General features: G+C 37.0%; 1 protein-coding gene and 1 long non-coding RNA gene across 3 annotated transcripts; both read right to left on the minus strand.

Moving 5' to 3' along the window:
- Nucleotides 1-707: 707 nt before the first annotated feature.
- Nucleotides 708-6,296, minus strand: LOC148782930 (uncharacterized). Of its 2 annotated transcripts, none has more exons than XR_016051456.1 (2): nucleotides 6,224-6,294; nucleotides 708-1,068 (listed from the first exon to the last, which is right to left on the minus strand). It is a non-coding gene; the product is annotated as an uncharacterized LOC148782930 (long non-coding RNA). The 2 variants fall into 2 exon arrangements; XR_016051457.1 differs by lacking the exon at nucleotides 708-1,068 and adding an exon at nucleotides 6,042-6,136 and having other exon boundaries at nucleotides 6,224-6,296.
- A 1,539-nt stretch (nucleotides 6,297-7,835) lies between these two features.
- Nucleotides 7,836-17,125, minus strand: DL1E (DYNAMIN-like 1E). The gene is made up of 15 exons (XM_006838405.4): nucleotides 16,800-17,125; nucleotides 16,604-16,667; nucleotides 16,285-16,392; nucleotides 15,270-15,371; nucleotides 14,087-14,137; nucleotides 13,922-13,983; nucleotides 11,108-11,198; nucleotides 10,889-10,953; nucleotides 10,362-10,556; nucleotides 10,073-10,192; nucleotides 9,910-9,980; nucleotides 9,598-9,823; nucleotides 9,432-9,482; nucleotides 8,848-9,216; nucleotides 7,836-8,223 (listed from the first exon to the last, which is right to left on the minus strand). Exons 1-15 carry the CDS (start codon nucleotides 16,935-16,937, stop codon nucleotides 8,095-8,097), a joined length of 1,842 nt encoding a protein of 613 aa, XP_006838468.1. The 5' UTR covers nucleotides 16,938-17,125; the 3' UTR covers nucleotides 7,836-8,094.
- Between the last annotated feature and the right edge of the window lie 2,532 nt (nucleotides 17,126-19,657).

The following is a 19,657-nucleotide window of genomic DNA, read 5'->3' on the forward strand; positions in this document are numbered from 1 at the left end:
TAAATAAGTAACAAATCGATAAAAATTGATAAAAAAAAAAGGGTTCAAGCTGTTGATTCAACTGGTTTTGTCCAATTTTCTAGCTTGGTTATTGACATAATCGATTTCGGACCTGGTTTGTTATCCACTGAATCAGACCGACCAGTCAAGTTTGGTATTTATAACCTTAATTGGGATTGTTTATAGCCCAAGCACCCTTTAACTTCTTCATCAAACAACTCCTATTTATTATTGACCTTTCTGGATAACCAATATTGACAAAATGGATCAAATCACAATGCTCTTGGGGGATACTTAGAAAATGTTATTTTTATACCTAACTTTTGCTCTTATATCGCATGTCAACATAAATGTGACTCTGCCAAATAAATGCAACTGATACATGGTCCTCATGTAGCTGAAATAAAATCTTGCTTGACAATGTCAATACTTATGCAGGACCTATGTTATATGGTCACGGATACAGGTATCTATCTATGACCCAAAAAAATGGCATCTAGACATGGTAAGTCCATACAATATATAAGCATCTACATAAATGTGTATAATACAACTATCTATATAAATGTGTATGTCTATATATACATATCTTACAATCTATCAATAGTTCACATATGCTTTTACACATACAACAATTCATGTCATAAAACAGTAGTAAAGTATCCCAAAAATAGAAATAATTAAATTATAATCCAAAAAAAGGTTACTTTGTGCCTAAATTTTATTCATTAAAATTTCTTATAGACCAATCCAAAGTTGCATCGTAACAATATGAAGAAAAAAAAACTGCAATTGAAAAGAGTTCTAATGAATTCATCCAAAATGCAATCTAGTAAAAATAAATTTTTTGGACAAGGCAATGTACAATGCAATTTATGCTATTAATGGCAAAAGAGATGGACCACTGCACAAGGCACAACAAGAATGGAAGAGAAAAAAAGTTAAAGAAGAGATATACATTGGTCCAGAGGTTGGAGATAGAAAAACCAGTGGTCCACAAGCTTGGAGAGGGAGAAACAAGCGGTCCGCAACTTGCGAAGGGAGAAACTAGTTGGAGAAAGAGAAACCCTAGAAAGTTTCATGTTAGTTGAAATAAATCATATATTTTATTTATACTAACAATGGCTTGTGGAAACTCTAATTTAACAAATAAATTTTTTATTATTTTTATTCTAAAACCTACTTGTTTTATTCTAAAATACTTCATCATCATCACTGAAGCGTTTTCCCAATTAATTGAGGTCGGCTATTGTACAAGTTACTTTTAAAATAAAATATTCTTTAAAGAAGAATGAAGTTTCTAAAAAAAGATTAGTCACTTTCAAAAAAATGGTACGTGTCTCAAAAAGTGGATGCAGTAGTAGACACGTAATAGAAGTGTCATATGCAGGTCTAAGAGTGTTGAGACACATGTCAGTATCCGCTAAGTGTTGACACGTGGTCAAACCCCAAGACAGACTTGTATGTGTTTCATGGTATAGGACGCATATGCTTATTAAACACGAATGTCATTCTTTTTTTCATATTTTAAGTTGCAATTTTCATTCATGGGGTTTAAACATTGTTCCTTTCAACATAAAATTTATAAAATTTAAAACTCCAAAATAATGTAGACTGAGGATCTAAATATATTTGAGTCATGGAAATAGATTTTTAAATAATAAATTACACGATATACTATTGATAATACTTGCAATCCCTTTTTTCTATTTCCATATACCTCATGATCGAGATGGTCAATTGACAAGTTTTTTAGAATCAGAACAACATTTACAAGTGGATTTTTGTTAGCACATCGAGAAAGAAATCCCATGTTAAAAGAGATCAATAATAATATGGATATTAATAAGCTTCCGAAGTTAATATACCTATTGAAGTCCAATTAGATTAGGATTCTTGGTTATATTGTAGTTTAAAATATGCGACTTCTATGGGATTCCTATCTGATGTGGGATTCATATCGTTATATATAAAGAACTAGAAAGGTCATAATATGTGTGGCTTATTTGGGGTCACTATATGGGAATGTGGACTCTTCTAGAGAGAGAAGCAATGGTTTCCTGTGTATGAGAGGCATGGCTTTTATATAGAGAGAAGTGAGCTATCTATAGAAAGAAGCACTAGAAAAATACTATATGCAATGTGAGGTGACAGTTTCTTGTAGAGAAGTGATCCCATGGAGATATTGAGTGGCTTTCCCTTTTAGTGAAAAAAAATCTTTGTTACTCTCCAGGTTATCTTCTTTAAGAGTGGTTTAGTTGTCGAATAGAGTTTGAAGATCAGGAGGTGTCAATCGGGAGAACGGGTCTAAAAGAATTGCTCTACTGGATCTTGTCAAGAGCTAAAAAGATAACTTTGTGGTCCACGAATCAAAATAGTGGATTTTAAGATGACACGCCCTTGGATGTAAACCTATAGTGTGAAACACAACAATCATGACGCACCATTCACATGTCTAACAATGCCGGTGTCGACACACCATTCAAAATAGTGCATCGTGTTTCCATCACCCACTCACCCTCGCACAACATCATCATCCTCATCTTTGTATTAAAAGTATAAGTGAGAATACCTACACTTAAGTACAACTCAATTCAATGTGGGACAAAAATCCATGACTTTCTCTCTCTTTCTACAAAATATAACTTAGAAAAACAACAAAAACCCACAAGTATTTTCAAAACTAAAATATTGACAATATGCACAGTTCTAATAATTATGATATATGTTATATAGTAAACAAAATACTACCAGGTTTTTTGGGTAAGGTCTAGAAAGAATCATTTTGAAATAATATATATATATATATATATATATATATATATATATATATATATATATATATATATATGGAAAAAAATTATAGAAGGATGCAACCTTATAATGTAGAACTACGAATACACCTAAAAAATCCATCGAAAAAAGGTGGTTTTAATGTTGAAAAACCATTTGATTGATCATCTCAATATCGAGATGTATGAAAATGAAAAATAAAAAGATTTTAAATCTCAAAAATAGTACATTTTACAACATATTATTTACACCATCCATTTTCAAGATTTTCATATGTTTATAGATCTATTTGATTTTAATCATTTTTAAAATTTAAAATTTTATAATTAGATATAAAAATAGATTTTAAGATAATCTTAAGAACATTTTACATTAAAATTATATACCATGATAAAATTTGAAGGTGCACCTTACCCCTACAGCTACACATGCATCCGTATGCAGTTACACATGCATCCGTATGCCGACTGTACCATATATATATATATATATATATATATATATATAGCATCATTTAGACATGAGACCACTGTCTATATCCATGTAAGCATCTACAGCATCCTTTGGACATGTGACCAGTGTCTATGTCCATGTAAGCATCTGCAGCATCATTTAGACATGAGACCTGTGTCTATGTCCATGTAAGCATGTACTTCGATCCCTATAAGTCATCTTGGGAATGATGAAGTTAAAAGATTGCGTATAGTTTGCATGGGCATCAACTTTCAAAAAGCAAAGTAAGATGCACCATTAAACTTTGCCGAAAGATGCACTAGGGTGAAAATTGGTTGCTATCCCTAATCATGAAATTTAAAAGTTATCGGTTGAGCAGTTTTATATATAATTAAAAATTTATAAAGTTAACAATCCAGATGATATATAACAAGATACACTATTTTGATGTTTTAAAACATTTTTATTTTTTTTATCATATTCATACATTGTGAGATTGAAATAAAAGGATCAATTTGAGGATTTTCCAACATCCAAATAACATTTTTTGATGGGTTTTTAAATTGCATCTTACTTCATTAATATAAACTATCAAGTTAACACCTTCCATAAACCTTTTTCCAAAGGAAAAAGTTTATATTGGGCTGAAGCTCTAAACAATCAAATTTGAACCTACCTCAAAAATTTCACTAGAAGAGGTTGTTTTCATGATCAAATATCCTCAAATTGATCATATCGACATCAAGATGATGAAAAAAATGGATTTCAAGTTTTGAAAATGGAGCATTTTGCAACGCATTTTTGGATCGTCAATTTTCAAGATTTTTATGTTTTCTTAAATCTATCGATCTACACTATTTTTGAAGCTTTAAAATTTATAAATAAAGATAAAAATATATTTTAACGCTGTCACAAAGATTTTCAGTATTGAAACCACATTTCTCGACACTATTGAAAAGTAGGGTCTAATTTAGGCCAACAGCACCCTTTCTCAAAATATTTGGTTTCCACTAAAGTTAACAGCGTTTAAGGATCGGAACCTTGGTCTTTAAGAAAATGATTCGGACGTATAAAGTTGGGTTTGGAGTGCATCATGGTGTTTCTTGCTAGGAAACAGTTCCCCCATGAAGTGGTCATTTTCCGGCTCCCTTATACTATATTTGTAAATCATTCAGGCATTAAAAAATTTCCTCTTTACGGAGGAGATTTAATTATAGGGAAATTTACGCGTGCTCCTATCGAGAAAATTTGAAAATATTACACAAGGCCCCTCACTAACTTTTTATTTAACACACATAGCCTATTATTAAGGGTATGACCCTATGGAGTGCCATCTGTAGCGCTGATCCAATATAGCACATGTTAGAATGTGCAAGTTAGTTCAAGTAGAAAGCTTAAAAAAAACAAAAGATAGATCCAAAAGGCTATGGTTGGAAGTTGTAAAAAAAAATATGTGCATTACGACCTTGCTGAGAATAAAGCTTTTGATAGAGTAAAATGGCGAACCAAGATTCGTGTAGTCGATCTCAAATTGTTGGAAAAAGACTCTGATGATAGTGATGATAGCCTCTTACTTCTTCTTTTTCCTTTACATCCAACCCCTTCGGTTAAAATTATTGGACATTAGACAAGAATGAGCCTTTTAGTTGTTAACATGGTAGAAATTTAAAAAAAGAAGAGAGCATCGAAAGAACTGAAGTTAACTTGGCACTCCAAGTTTCAAATCGACTACCCGTTAAACAAAGGATAATAATCTGAGGTTAGTTCGACACTTTGGTCGGTTTGGCACTTCGAGTGTAAAATCAAAATCCAAGAACAACAAAAATGACCTAGGTAAAAAAAAAAGACCGAATCTCACCGTGTTGACTGTAGAGGACGTTTTTTTCCTAGATTGCGTAAAAATTAGAGTGAGTAGATTTTGTGCCATATTTGCCTCTATAGAGGACATTTTTGTTCTAGGTTGCCTAAAAGTTTCACAAGGTTGATACAAGGTGTAAAAACCTTTTGAGCAATTTGTTAAAATACACTTACGCTTGTTTGTTTTGATGGAACTTTTCATTCACACTCATGGAAGCTGCATGATGAACCTACGTTTACCAAGAATGTGCAAAAACAACATAGCTGTATAAAAGTCACCCCTTCTATGCTTTATGCCTTCATATTTTGTGAAAATTAGATGGTTGTATTTATCTCAAACTTCAAAAGAAATTTTTTTGATTTTTGTGACACACCCAAACTATCAGATTTCATATCGAACAGTTATACTGGCTTCTTTGCATAAAAGGTAAATGGTCTCATTACAGACAATCTCATTTCATAATATCCCTACGATCCTTTTCATACGGCTTTAAACTTTCTAAGCACCTTTCATCTCACCCCCTACCATTCTCCTTACTCTACTTGTTACTTTTAAATACCCCACACAAAGCCTCTATTCTCTTTCAGTCCTTTCTCTTTTTAACCAATTTTAACCCACTTCCTAAACCCTCGCCGCCACTTATCTATGTGCCTTCAGTCCCACAACCATATCTCTCTCCAGTCTCTTTGGCTGTCTATATATATATATATATATATATATATGGTGCCCGCCCATTCCTACTCTCACTCCATTTATCAGCCATAATCAGGATTTAGATAATGGATTAGACAAAGATATTTGGACTTTGGTCGAGGCGAGCTAAAAAAAAAATAAAACCAAATAAATATTATAACCTGCATAATTTTAATAGAAGATATTGATTGTCTTATTGGTTGGCTTGTCTACCTTCTTACACTTTGTTTTAGATGCTCATAGGTTTGATTCCCATGAGTGTAGTTTCGAGCTCATGGGTTTGATTCCCATTAGTGTTGTTTCTTTGTTTTTCAAATTTTCAAGCTCCTATTCTTAACCCTAAAAATAAATAAATAAATAAATCAAGTTCCTATTCTTAACCCTAAAAACAACAAAAATAAATAAAAATAAAAAACAAAGTCTTACCTGAGGGGAATCGAATTATAAACCCGAAGAATGACCCTCTTACTTAAAGGGAATTGGTCAACTTCTTAACCCTGAAAAGAACGAAACGTAGAGTCTTACTTTTGGAGAGAATGGAACCCCCTAGTGGCATTGAAAAGCATGCACAGACATTATCCCAAAGGCCATTGAAGCATTTATAATAAACAATTGACATGATACATTTATATATATTTAAAAATCGGTATAGCCTTAATCAGATAAAACCCACCTCGCCCTTAGTAAGTGGGCCAGTCACGAAACACTAGCCACAATCCGCAAGAAAGCAGCACAGGCTGCATGTCCATAGCCAACGTTTGCACAGTGAAAACGGAGGTTTCTAAGGTCTGGAAACATGGCGAGCTCAGGCAATGAAGGAAGAGATATTTGGGGAGCATCAAGTGCAATCAAATAAAACCTAATATACTCATTAGTTATTGACTTTTTGGCTTTTTTAATCTTGTAGGCTGTTGTAGAAATGGTTTCTCGTTCTTCCTCTGATGCCTTGGGCGTGGTGAAAATGGCGGCCATGACATAAGCGTCACCGCTAAATTCAGTAGTGCGGGAGGGGAAGCAGCACTTGGTCCTTGTCCATTGAGAACTGGAGGCACACCTTCTCGTCTCCACTTAGGCCTAGCGACTTGGCAACGGGCAGGGCTCGAGCCTGTCATAGCCGGCCCTATTTCCCTGAAGGTCATGCTGGGCTGTACTGGGTAAAATTAAAGAAAAATAATGCAAAAAAAAAAAAAGGCAGGCCAAGCCTAGCCCTGGCCTTGTTTTTAGGATCGGGCGGACGCCCGGCCCATTGCCGTTCCTGCATGAGAGAGATAGGTACATTGAGAAAGAGAGACAACATTGAGGGAAAGAAAGAGAGAACATCAAGAAAGGGTGAGATCACAACCTTATCTCTCAAAATTGTCGACGCCCTCTCTCTTTCTATATTAAAGACAAAAAGAGGGCATGGACATTATTATTTACGAAAGAATTCGGAAAGAGCTCAATATACAATGTTGGCATGGAAATCGAGAGAGAAAGAGAGAGGCATATACCAAACCAACTAACGGCACACCTCAGAGAGAGAGAGAACGGGAGGATGAAAGTGCCGTTTGGATTGTGGGTCATGAATGGAGTGAAGCCCACGAGATAGATATTAGAAAGGGTAGTGGGGAGGAAGGGGGGCAGGTAAAAGTAGTGACAGAGAGGGTTTAGGAAATGGGCAAAATTTGTGTTAGAAAGAGAAATGACATATGGGTTGGTTTTAGGGTAGGGCATTTAAAAGGGCACAATGATTGGGAGCGAGCAAGTTAATTGCTGGATGCTTGAAAGTTTGTACAGTACATATATATTGTAAAAGGGCTCCTATGAAATAAGAATGATAGATTCTACCATAAAGGGTAGACAGTTATTTCCTGCCACTCATCCAGCGCAGCAGCCAACCTACTAATGTCTCAAGTCGAACACAAACAGAACCTCCACTTAAGTGCTCACAATTACCTAATTTGAAATCTTAAGGACAAGAGTGATCGTGTCCTCTGCTAAAAGTAAATTATCTATTTATATACTTTTCCAAAATAATTAGATATCCAATAATCTCATGTAAAACAAATGGGTCAGACCATTGCAAAGAATAGACATCCTCAAAGTACAACATCCGAACATACAAAAAGAAGAGTACACAAACGTTGAGAAGAATGATAGAGATCCTGAAAGTAAATCAACAAACAAATAACCAGTCAACAGCCATATCCAAGCTAAAGACAACTCCAGTTTCCACAGCTACATATAAACAGAACTAACGCGGCTCCAAGAACAATAAGCAAAAAGAACTTGCTATGGTACAATAAAAACCTCTCTCTTCACCTAGCCCATGACACAGAATCGATCTCATCCCTTGCAGACTTATAAAGCTCGAGCCTCTTGGCACACTGTTGTCTTCGCTCCATAAGTGCTGGGTCCTCATCCAACAAAGCTGCTAGCTGTTTCCCCTGCTCCATCAAAGAGTGATTTGATGGAAATTAGACAGTCAGAAATAAGAAAATTAGTTGGTCTTTTTTTTTTTTCCCTTTTCCCCATCTTTTGTGATTATAAGAGAATCAAGAGGTTTAATCTTGGGCAGACTAGTTTGGCCAAGACAGTGGTGCAAAGAAACATAGTGTGCTAAAAAAAACGGTAGTTGGACAAAGAGATTAATGACGTTCTATGCAATTAAAATACATCATATGCATATTATGTAGGGCTCATCCTCGCTTCAAGCTGCATGGCTTAGCAGTGGAGCGGCCAAAAGGAGTCCCCCTCAAAATGAATTGAATTTATGTTCGCCCATCACACAGCTGAGTGCGCCACGATTAAACCTCTCCCGTGGAAATACCACGCCACTCCATTTTTTAAGGAGGAAGCGCTCGGCCTAGGGCAGCATTGAAACAGCAGCACAACAACCACCAACCCACCCTTCTCTCTCTCTCTCTCTCTCTCTCTCTCTCTCTCTAACCTGTAAAATTCCAACCGGCCCAGTTCTTTTATGTAAATAACCCAAAACTTTTCAAACCCCAACTCTCTCTCTAAATTTACATGTGTAGATGCGAGAATAGAGATAAGAGAGAGAGTAGCACCTCTTTCTTGCCCACTTGGGTATAGAAGTGATTGAGCAAAGATTGTTTGGCCTCTCGAACTTGGCAATAAACCACAGATTTCGGAATGGAGGTCTTGAGGGTCTCACAGACCATCCCCACATAAGCGGAAACATTGGAACCTATCCTCCTCAAATGAGCCTCTGTGTAGCGATCAATGGTGGGGGCTGTAGGATTTCCACCTTTCTCCACTTCCTGTGGAAGCTTCCGAAAGAAATCAACAGTTAGATAAGAAGATTCCATCTCCACCAACCGCAGCGTTGTCTTTTTGCTTTCCTCTCGAAATCTTTCCAAAGCTTCGTAGGATGCTGCTGCTAGTTCACCTTGAAGGGTAGGAAACCGCTTCAACTCCTGTCCGCACCAAAGAGCATACTTTCATTGTCCATTGTTTTGTGTTCTAGATATAGGACTCCCCTCACGTAGTATGAGAGAGAGAGAGAGAGAGAGAGAGAGAGAGAGAGAGAGAGAGGGAGTTGAGAGAAACAGAGACATTCTTCACGTTCTAATTCAGAAAGCAACTCTTAAGATTCTATCAATCCAGTAGTCCTTATAAACTTGGAGAATACCTGTGTTTCCCCAATTGACTTTCGAACAAGCTCCTTCAAGACGAAGTGTACCTACAACAAAGCATATCAAAACATGGGCACATCAATTTTCTAATTAAAATGATAGCCTTCATCACACTAAGAATAAAATACAGATGGAAGAGAACTTGGAGAAGTGATAACTTACTGCATCTACAGATGCTTCAGCTGGGCCTCTAAAGTAATTGAGGGCACTCTCAATGAGCCGCCTATATCCCTGCTCAGGAGCAATCAAATGGGGCTGATAACCATCTGCCTCTGATACCACCTTCCTCACATTTTGGAGTGAGAGATGGCGATCAAATGGAAGCTTCCTCAGAGCTCCAGGGAGTTGATGGTCAAAGACTCCATAGATCCGATCTCCACCTGGTCGCCTATACTCCACAAAAGCCACACTAAGACATTGCATTTCTTTAAAAGGACATGAAAATTGTAAAAACCAAGGTTTCGTTTCAATTACCCTCCATCCAGATGCTCTTTGAATATACGATCAAAAGCACGACAAAGCTCCAAGATTGTGTATAACTGTGCCTGAATATAAAAAAGGAAAAAGGCCAGGGTTTATTGTTTTGCTAATTAAGCACTCATCAATCGAATTAGAATATAATATAATGAGAACTCACCCCTGCATCGACAGCAATAGGTCTCCCAAGATGATCCATCTCAGATTCAAGTTCGTCAATGGTTTTGTTTATCAAGGATGTGATACTCGGTATCCTTGCTCTAATAACTCCCTCCAGATGCTGAAAGAATAAAAGCAATAAAAGGAAACCACAAAAAAACCTCAGATTCATAAGATTAACATGAAAATGATGACCCTGACATTAGAGAACAAGCACGCCATCTTCATCTCGATGTCAAAAATAACCACAGCACACAAAATTCAACTTGTATTCAGCATACATGCATTACCTTCGAGAGAAGTTTAGCAAGATATTCTGAACCCATTTTACTAGCCAGATGAGAATAATCAGGACTCGTGGCAAAGTACTCTCTCTCCCTTCGGCGAGCGGCAATCATGTCAACATTCTTATTAATATCCGCTTGTGATCTATTAACAATTCCAACCCATGGGTGTTGCAGCCGATACGACCTCCCTTCAAGAACCTGGTAAAATGGAAAAGAAAAGGGAACCTTCAGTTTGTGATTCAAATATTTTGTGCAGAATTTCTTTCAAAGGAGTATGGATCCCCAGATTTTGAGAAACAGAAAGCTAGATGCCTGTTAAATCAACTATAGCCTTAAAGTGGTGTTATTAGCAAGACCGAATCATGGCAAGAAGAGAACACTGCATAACTAAATAAAAAAACAAATAGCAGCAAGGCAGACCAGTGAGTATTAACCAAAAAAAGGTTATGCCATGTGGAAAAACATTTCCTCATGTGTAATTAACTAAAGTATGAAGCATAACCTCCAATTTAGAAATTGTGCATACTCACTTCCAATGCATTTGTCCCCTTGTCCATCAGATCAAGCTTTGTCAGGACCCCAAATGTCCTCTCGCCTATCAAACGCAAAGAACAAAATACATAAGTCGCCATATAGAACTTCATCTCTGGGCAATATATTTATGTCCATTGTACCGTCGTACATGTAACACGTCGTATTATTTTCTTAATTGCCAAAGAAAAAACGGTCAGCATAATGTACAGGGATACCTGTGGGGTCAACTTCTCTAGCAAGCTTGATAGCATCTGAAGTTGCTATGTCTTGATTGGCTGGAGATATTGCTAGTATGATCGAGTTGGGCTGCACAAACATGATAATATCAAGGGCAATTTATAAAAATACCTATCAAAGATGGACAATTTAATACTCTAGTGTTTGATTTAATTTTAAAATACTCATCAAAATATACACGATCATGAATGCATTAGTTGCAAATGCGCTAAATATTAAATAATAATTGCAGAGCGTTTTATTGATATTAGGGGAATTTATCAGAATACCCTTCAGAGATGAATTACAACACACAATTTGCACTTCATGAAATTGAGACCAAAGCTACAAAACTAACCATATCAGAGGAAAAAACGCAATAAGCTAACAGTCTTACAGACCATGCTTTCTACAATGTCAAAAGAATCACAAACCAATGTTCAAAAATGCGGATTTGGGCGCCTAGGCGTTTTGGGTTACAGGGTGCCCTCACCAAAATTGAACCACCACCACCCCCCCCCCCCCCCCCCCCCCCCCTTCCCCGGCCCGCCCCGCCCCAAACAAAAAAAACAGAGGAGTTCTTAGCGCATATGGTTTTAAGTCTTTAGGAGCTTTAGGGCAATTTTAGAGCCCCAAACTCCTTGTGAAATAGACGAAAATGTAATAGTACAATCACATAACAGATTTATGGATACAAGTCTCAAAGAGATTGTAACTTGTAAGACATTAAAATGCTTGAAATCCCAAATATCATTGTAAGAAACTAGAAGTCTATACTAGAAATGATAGGCAAAGTCAACAAGGCAACATCAAAAAGCAAATACATCAAGTCATCAACCAAACATGTAAATATATCGTAAAAGAAAAAAAAGGAAAAGAAAAAACACATGATTCGTAACATAGTAGCAAAATAAAATCAAAACCCTCTTTCAAATATGCAAAAATATCAAAATCAAATCGATGTAGGTGAAAATTTCGTCTATTGGGTCGCCGAAAGTCCTCAAAATCAACTACTAGAAGTTCTAAATCCACCCACGAACTATGGCGTTTGTTTTGGGAAGAAATTGCAAAAATCAAAACTTCATCAATCTTTCAATAAATCACAAAAGAGTAGTTCTTTTTAGAGTTTTTCTCACCATAAAAGCCACGGTTTTTGTTTTGGGGGTTTAGAATAGCCCCCAAAAAAGAGTAGTTCTTTTTAGAGTTTTTCTCACCATAAAAGCCACGGGTTTTTGTTTTGGGGGTTTAGAATAGCCCCCAAAACCCTTTTTTCCCTATTTTAGGGACGAAAAATGACATTTTTTTTGCCCTTTCGCAAACTATTACTGGGCGATGCCTAAGCGGGCGCCCAAACTGTAGCGCCTAGGCGGCACCTGGAGACAGGTCGCATAATTCCATTGCCTAAACAACACCTAGGCGTTTTTTGAAATTTTTCGACTAAGCGGCCGCCTAGGCGGTCGAGCGGCCGAATTTTTTAACATTGAATGGAAGCAAGTTCACATCAACAAGCTTGGAAAGGTTTACCCAAATATAATTTTAAGATCCTATACCAACCAAATGGTCATTAATCAGACCAATGTGATTATAAATGGAACTATGACACCCATGCCTTCTCTGTCAAGAATATAGACTATAAAGTCAAATACACAAGCAGGACAGTGGAGCAGGCAAATCGAACTAGCCAGCGATATTTACGCATTCATAACATGAAATACAGAGTACAACCAATCTACATCCCACTCTTAGTTAGCATTTCTTCCTAAACCCTCAACTCTAATGTAAACCTTTTCCCCTCCTACCCAAGCATCTTTCGACCCCCCCACCTCCATTCAAAGTTGGGCTAAGGAGCAAATTCAAAATCCTATTCAGAATACAAATGCTTGTAGAACCATAGCTCAAACCCTTTTATTTGGGGAAAAACAATGTTTTGATCAGCATCCTTCATTTCTAGAATCAAGAACCATAGCTCAAACCCCTTTATTTGGGGAAAAAACAATGTTTTGATCAGCATCCTTCATTTCTAGAATCAATCTCCATGCATTTCTTTGTTTCTTACCCAGACAACACTGACCTTTTCTCTTAAAAAAAAAAAGGTTCTTCCATGCATGAGAGCAATCTTTGAGGAATTACTTATCCCACGAAATTTTCTTCCATTTGCTTAACAAAGAACATTTCTTCCATTTGCTAGACCAATCTTCATGGATTTCTAACCCCAAACAAAAATGACTGTTCTTGAAGCAAAAACATTCATACATTTCCTTTAAAAGCATATCGAATCCAGGCCTAAAGGAACACAGCTATTTTCTAGGGTACCCAAACTTCAGCAGCGAACATAAAAGAAATGTATCCACAGTTGTAGATGTTCTATTATTCAACAAGCTCTGCAGCCATTGGTCAATGCAACCAAAAAAGAGCTGACCACTTCCTCAAGGAAAACTTTCTCACTGAAAACAACTGAATAAGAAAATGAGGGTCCAAGTCTCCACAAAAAGAGTATTAACCAAAATGAATACATTTATTAGTAAGAAATTGATCACATCAAATAACAAACAAGAAACATCCTTTATAGTAAATACAACCACCACTAAAGATCTCCTGTAATATAGTAACATCCCAAGGAAGCCCATCATTAGAAAGTGTATTATGGTTGTCACTTTGTAACAGTACATTCAAGAGCCTGCGATCTAAGGAAAAAGGAATAGACATGTCCCATTTATTATTCAAGAAATATGATGCAATTCCTCAAGTGAGTGAATGTATCAAAACTCAGATATCTATAAATGGTTTTGTTCATGTTTCTTCATGTCTCTTACCTTTTCAACATAGGAGCGAACCATGTTTTCAATATCCCCAACAATACTCTCCGGCTGTCCCTCTGCAGATACCCAGCTTCTCTTAATATTTTAACAAACTAACAAGAAAAATTTGTATCCTTGCAAAGAACAGAAAATCAGTGAACAAATATAAAGGACCACTACCTATAGCAACCTTTGTGAGACCCGGCAGATCTATGAGTGTCAAGTTGACAACTGTGAATCAAATAATCAACAAAAGTGTATGTCAAAAAGGGGAATCTAACATGTGTGTGGTTGAATAATTGAAAGGATACAAACATTGGGAATGGAAAAGAGATTCACATTGAACATCAGTACAATGTTAACACACCCACTTCAGAAATTGCTCATTCAGAACATAATTAGAGACATATATGCAGAGAGAACGTATTTAATCACTAAAACTTACAGCAGCCTATGTGACGATGGTGAAAAACTAAAATCATGTTGCAGAAGATGTACTGCAGAAAGCTTCCATGTTTTGGTGGGAAAACAACATTATCACTAATGTAATACACACACACACACACACACATGCAGAATTTGCCAAAGCATCTGCAATGCCAGCAGAAGTGGGTGGTATCTTCTACCTAGGGCATGGTGCTTGAGCAGCTTGCCATATATTTGAAGTACCCCTCCAAGACAAATTATTACCATTTAAGTCTGACTCAAAGCAACAAACGACTATGGCTCATGGAATACATGTTATGGTATAAAACAATTTCCCCTTCAAGCAATTACTTGCTTTTTAAATAAATAACATTCAATCTTTGGAAAATTAATTGCAATATAATTACCCAAAAAGGAAAAAATATTAGCAAAAAAGAAGATGGCTCACCAAATTCCCTCCTGAAAGCAACCCATCAAACATACAATATTTTTGGCCCTACCCATTCCATGTCACCTATTCCTTCCCTGCAAAATACAAGTATCTACCCTCCCAAATGCACCTTCAAAAACCCATATTACCCTCAAGACCACTTTTTTTTTCCAGCCAATAAAGGAATTCTCAAAGAGGACAGAAATAAAAAGCAGTGACGTTGACAAAATGCTGACACATAATCCCCGTAAAGAGAGAATAATGTGCCGGTTTTCATTGCATACACTTCAGGAATCAGGCCAATATTGCATTTGAATTATTTATGAACTGTTTATTTTCTCAATGGTGTATACTATAGCCTTCTTTTTTCCTTTGAATTATATATGAACTGTTGATTTTCTCAATGGTGTATAATATAGCCTTCTTTTTTCCTTTTTTAGTGACTGATCACTCATGACACAAGATACATATACACCCAACCAATCACAAAGCCAAAAGCAAACTCACCATTGGGAGAATAGATGCTGAGATGTATAGGAATTGGAGATATTTGTTTTGACTTTCCTGTCATCCTGTCGGTTTCATCCTGAATCTCCTTGCGTACAAGAGCTGTATAAGCACACCAATATGTTCAAAGGCGAAGCTCAGTTAAGAGTGACAATTGGAAGGGAATAAAACTCGAAAAAAGATGTTAAGAGGTATTTTTTCACAAGAAAAATTTGAAAATATAAAATGTCAGTGTAATTTTTTTGGTGCAAATGATGCAAGGTATTAAAACCATAACAGACTATGGCAGCACCACTTAAGCCCAGAAGTATAATAACTATGAAGAGCATGATAATGGTTCATAGGCACATAGCAAATGCTGCTATCCAATATCGTATAATGTTTAGCTTCCACGCAAATTTTGGTTCCATTTCCATTGGAATACAGAAAAGAACAGCCTTCCTCATTCTTTAGTGCCCACTATTGTCCAAGGTCATCAAAAACATCATCCTAGGCATATAAAAAGCACCAATCACATTCAAATTAGCGTGAGGCATTGTCTGGGAGCATCTTGAAAGGAGCTCAAGAATTATTTATGAAAAGAAAAAGTATCACCTAATAATCTCTCCAGAAACTGCAAGCCCCCGAGAGTTTAAAAAAAAAGGCATTGTTATACAAACATACAATAATTACATCGTATCCACATATGAAAACAATAAAATTGCCAGAAAACAATTAGAAATGCATCACTACAAGTTACCAATAACAACTATACATTATAAAAATTGCATAAAATGCAAGCTATCTAAAAAAAAAAACATCAATTGCGAATTAAAGTTTCAAAATTTTCACCGAAACACAAAAGAAAAGAACAAAACATCAATATCTACAGATTGTCTTACCATAATTCTCACAGAAACTGCAAATAAGAAGCCCGTTCAAGAGAATCAACATATTACAAAAAAGAGAATGACATATTTCTAGGGATGAAAATACAAAACTACAGAGAGAGGGAGAAAGAGAAAGTGATACAAACCAAAATCAGTGAATCTCCTCTTGGTTAGGTGGAGGAACTCAGCATACTCAGGCTGGCCTTCCTCTGTCTTGTGAAGCTGCAAAACCAATGGCCTCCTTGTAACAATACCTATCGCCGCATCAGTTCAAACATGACCACAACAAACATCACCACCATTTCTAGAGAAAATCAAATTCAAAAAGGAAATCCAAGCAATCTCTCAAAAGCACAAACATCACCACCACTCTAAAGAGAAGACCAAACATAACTAAAAAGGGAAGCGGATCGCTCTCTATCTCTCTCAAACTGGACAAAACAAACAGGACAAACAAAACCTCACCCGATCCACGAGGAAGAAAATCCCTTCCAACTATGCTTTCCAAAACTGAAGATTTACCAGAACTCTGCACTCAAACCATACACTCGAATTCAAAAACCAAGCTACGATCATAACCTTGAAAGCAGAAAAGAAGCCATAAAAAGAAGAAGAAGGTCATGAAGATGGTCCTTTTTTTTGCAAAGAGTTGCAGAAAGACCTGGCCGCCAACCACCGCAACAGAAGGGAGAGCTTCCCATAGGGTGGGTAAAGAGTTATCCCCACCATAGTCACCGAGAACAGTGCAAGCTCTCTGAATCCGATTCACTAGGCCGATCAAGCTCTCCATGGTCGTCATTTTCCAAAACCCTAGAAATCACAGGAAACACAAGGCCCTGCTACAAAAACCTTCGATGAGAGGAAGATCGCCTGAACCCTAGGCCCTTCACAAAAAAAACTTCGGAGCAAGAGAGAGAGGGCTGGTAGAGAGAGAAAGAGAAATGGCGCAGAGTAAGAGAGAGAAAATGGGGAAGAGGAAGGTAGCGTGAAGAGTGAGGGAGGGGAAGAGCGTTTATGGAAAGAGTTTGAAACGCTCGGAAGGAGGGAGGGCCCACACTGGTCCCAGTTGGCAGAGTCTAGAGAGAGAGAGAGAGGAGAGAGAATGTTTTTCTATTTTCATTTATTTAATATTTTTAGATTGTACCGAGGCCACCGCGTCTAAAATCAAATTGCGTTGGGCGGGGCGGGGCGGGGCGGGGCGGGGCGGGCCTTCCAACTGCCGAACCTCACCTCACCGCAGACTTCGATTTAAGAGTGAGTGAGAAAGAGGGAGAGTGCCAAAGTAGAAAGATAAAATATCGGGCTGGGTCCCACTGCAGTCATCACTCGTCTTCTTGGAGGAAATGACCAAAACACCCCGGTTTTCAAAGACGTTCACTTCCACAAATGCCCTTAGACTGGTCCCAGTCCCACGAGCCCCAAGACGTTTTGAATTGGGATCTATCCACTTAAAAAGAGGATTGTCAGCCGCCCTCAACGGCTCTCCATTGCTAGAAGTGGCAATGGGTTAGGTCTCTTTTAAAAAATTAGGGCTTGGGCCTAGTGTTAGAAAAACTGGCCGTTAGAGCAGGAACTGCTAGGGTTTTGATTCCAATTACGAGTGGTTTTGGGGTTCTAGTATGTATGCAAAAAAAATTATGATCCAAAACTGGCCGCTGAAATATACCCAAATCATTCGGTATTTTATCTAATCGATAGGGGTTCTTTAAGCTAATAGGACCGCTTTTAGAAAAAATGGTATTTAACGTTAAAACCATTGGTTTAAAAAGCGGATCGTTGATCCGAATCGGGTATCTCAAAAACCGATCCGGATCGGTGAATCGACGATTCGAATCGAAAATCGGGTGAATCGGTCAGATTAAAGCTTCAAAAAAATTCGAAAAAATTATTAAAATTCATTATAAATATTGTTTTTTAGGAATTCAATAAAAAATGAGGGTACTCCATTAAGAATTTTCATTTTTTTGCATGAATATGCGAATATTGATATGTTCTTTCCCTGCACGAACTACTATTTACCAGTTAATTTACGTCACACAAGAGGATAAACATAGAACTATCGTGGAATAAGTATATCAACATACATGGACTACAATAACGCATACAATTTGTAACATATGATCTAAAAATAACATGACAGACGACGTCGTTATTCTTCTTGGTCACGCTGGTGCCATTGATTGAATTTGTTCGACAATTCATTGATTCGATCTAAAAACGAATCATCGATATTAGCAGGCGTCTGACTATATCCAAATCCCTGAGTGTTAGTGTTATGTTGTGTTCCCAATCCAAAATCCCCGAAGCTTGTCCATCCTTCATGCTCACCTATACTGTCGTGATCATCCCTACCCTATTGCTGTTGAGACTCGATATGTGAATAATATGGTTGGGATAGGGTGGCCTCGGAATCATTATCTCTCTCATTTTCCCTTAGACCCCCTTCCCACTCTCCCTCATTAGGTACAATATCACAGACATCTCCGACGAATTGTGGATACGTTGACTAACTGCTTCCTCTTTCATGCTGCTCATCACCTTCTTCAAGATCTTCCTCACCGATAGCCTCAAGGAACGCTCTCTTGTGTAACACTGGCTCATCCTCTTCTACTACCCATTGGTCTGTTGTGTTTGTGACAAATATTGTGTCTAAGTCTATCGGCCCAGTCTTCAAGCTTCCTTCTTATTTGTGGCTCACGGAGGTTTAAGTTGTAATGAACGTAGACTAGTTTATGAAGCTTCTCCGAAGCGAGTCGATTTCTCCTAGTAGTGTGCAACCATTAGAACGTACTGCAATTGCGCTCACAACCAATAGCAGAACATGTTTGGGAGAGCAACTTGATTGTTATCCTCTTTAGGTGAGGTACATCAGTACCATATATCTCCCACCATTCAGTTGTATTAAAATGCAAAAAGCATTGTAAGGGCAAGAACAATTCATAAGATTAAATATAAGAATGAACAAAATATTAGTTAGGGATAACCTGGATCCATCTTAGTTCGAAAATTCTTGGCAAGGCTAGTTCTAAAGGATCCTATAACATCCCTATACATATCACGCTAAAATAAATATATTTCGTTTTAGTGTATTATTCATTACAAATATAACAACTCAATAAAGTTCTTACCCAAACTTTAAATAATACCTCTTGTATTGCTGCTACTTGGTTTCGTTGGCTTCTCGCAATAATGTATCTGACCCCTTCCATAATCTTATATGGATGTTCAGGTGTTAAATAGAAAACTTTTGGGTTGAAGTAGTAACCTATAAAATATATAGATAGAAAAAATGTCATTTACAATTTCATAAAAAAATGATTTAAAATGAAACATTCTAATGATATAAATTTATATTTACCAGAATAATGAATTGGACGTCCAAATTTGGCGTTCCACCTCCATTATATAATCTCGATCACTTTGCTAGCAAAACTACACTTCTCCTCAATATCTGATTTCGCTCTTTCGATACCTTCATAAAAGATGCCCATGGTAGCTTTCTTGTCAGCATCCATCATT

This window comes from Amborella trichopoda, chromosome 3 (genome assembly GCF_054954075.1).
Source record: "Amborella trichopoda isolate Santa Cruz 75 chromosome 3, AtrichopodaSantaCruz75HAP2 v2.0, whole genome shotgun sequence".
In the NCBI taxonomy this organism is placed as follows: Eukaryota; Viridiplantae; Streptophyta; class Magnoliopsida; order Amborellales; family Amborellaceae; genus Amborella; species Amborella trichopoda.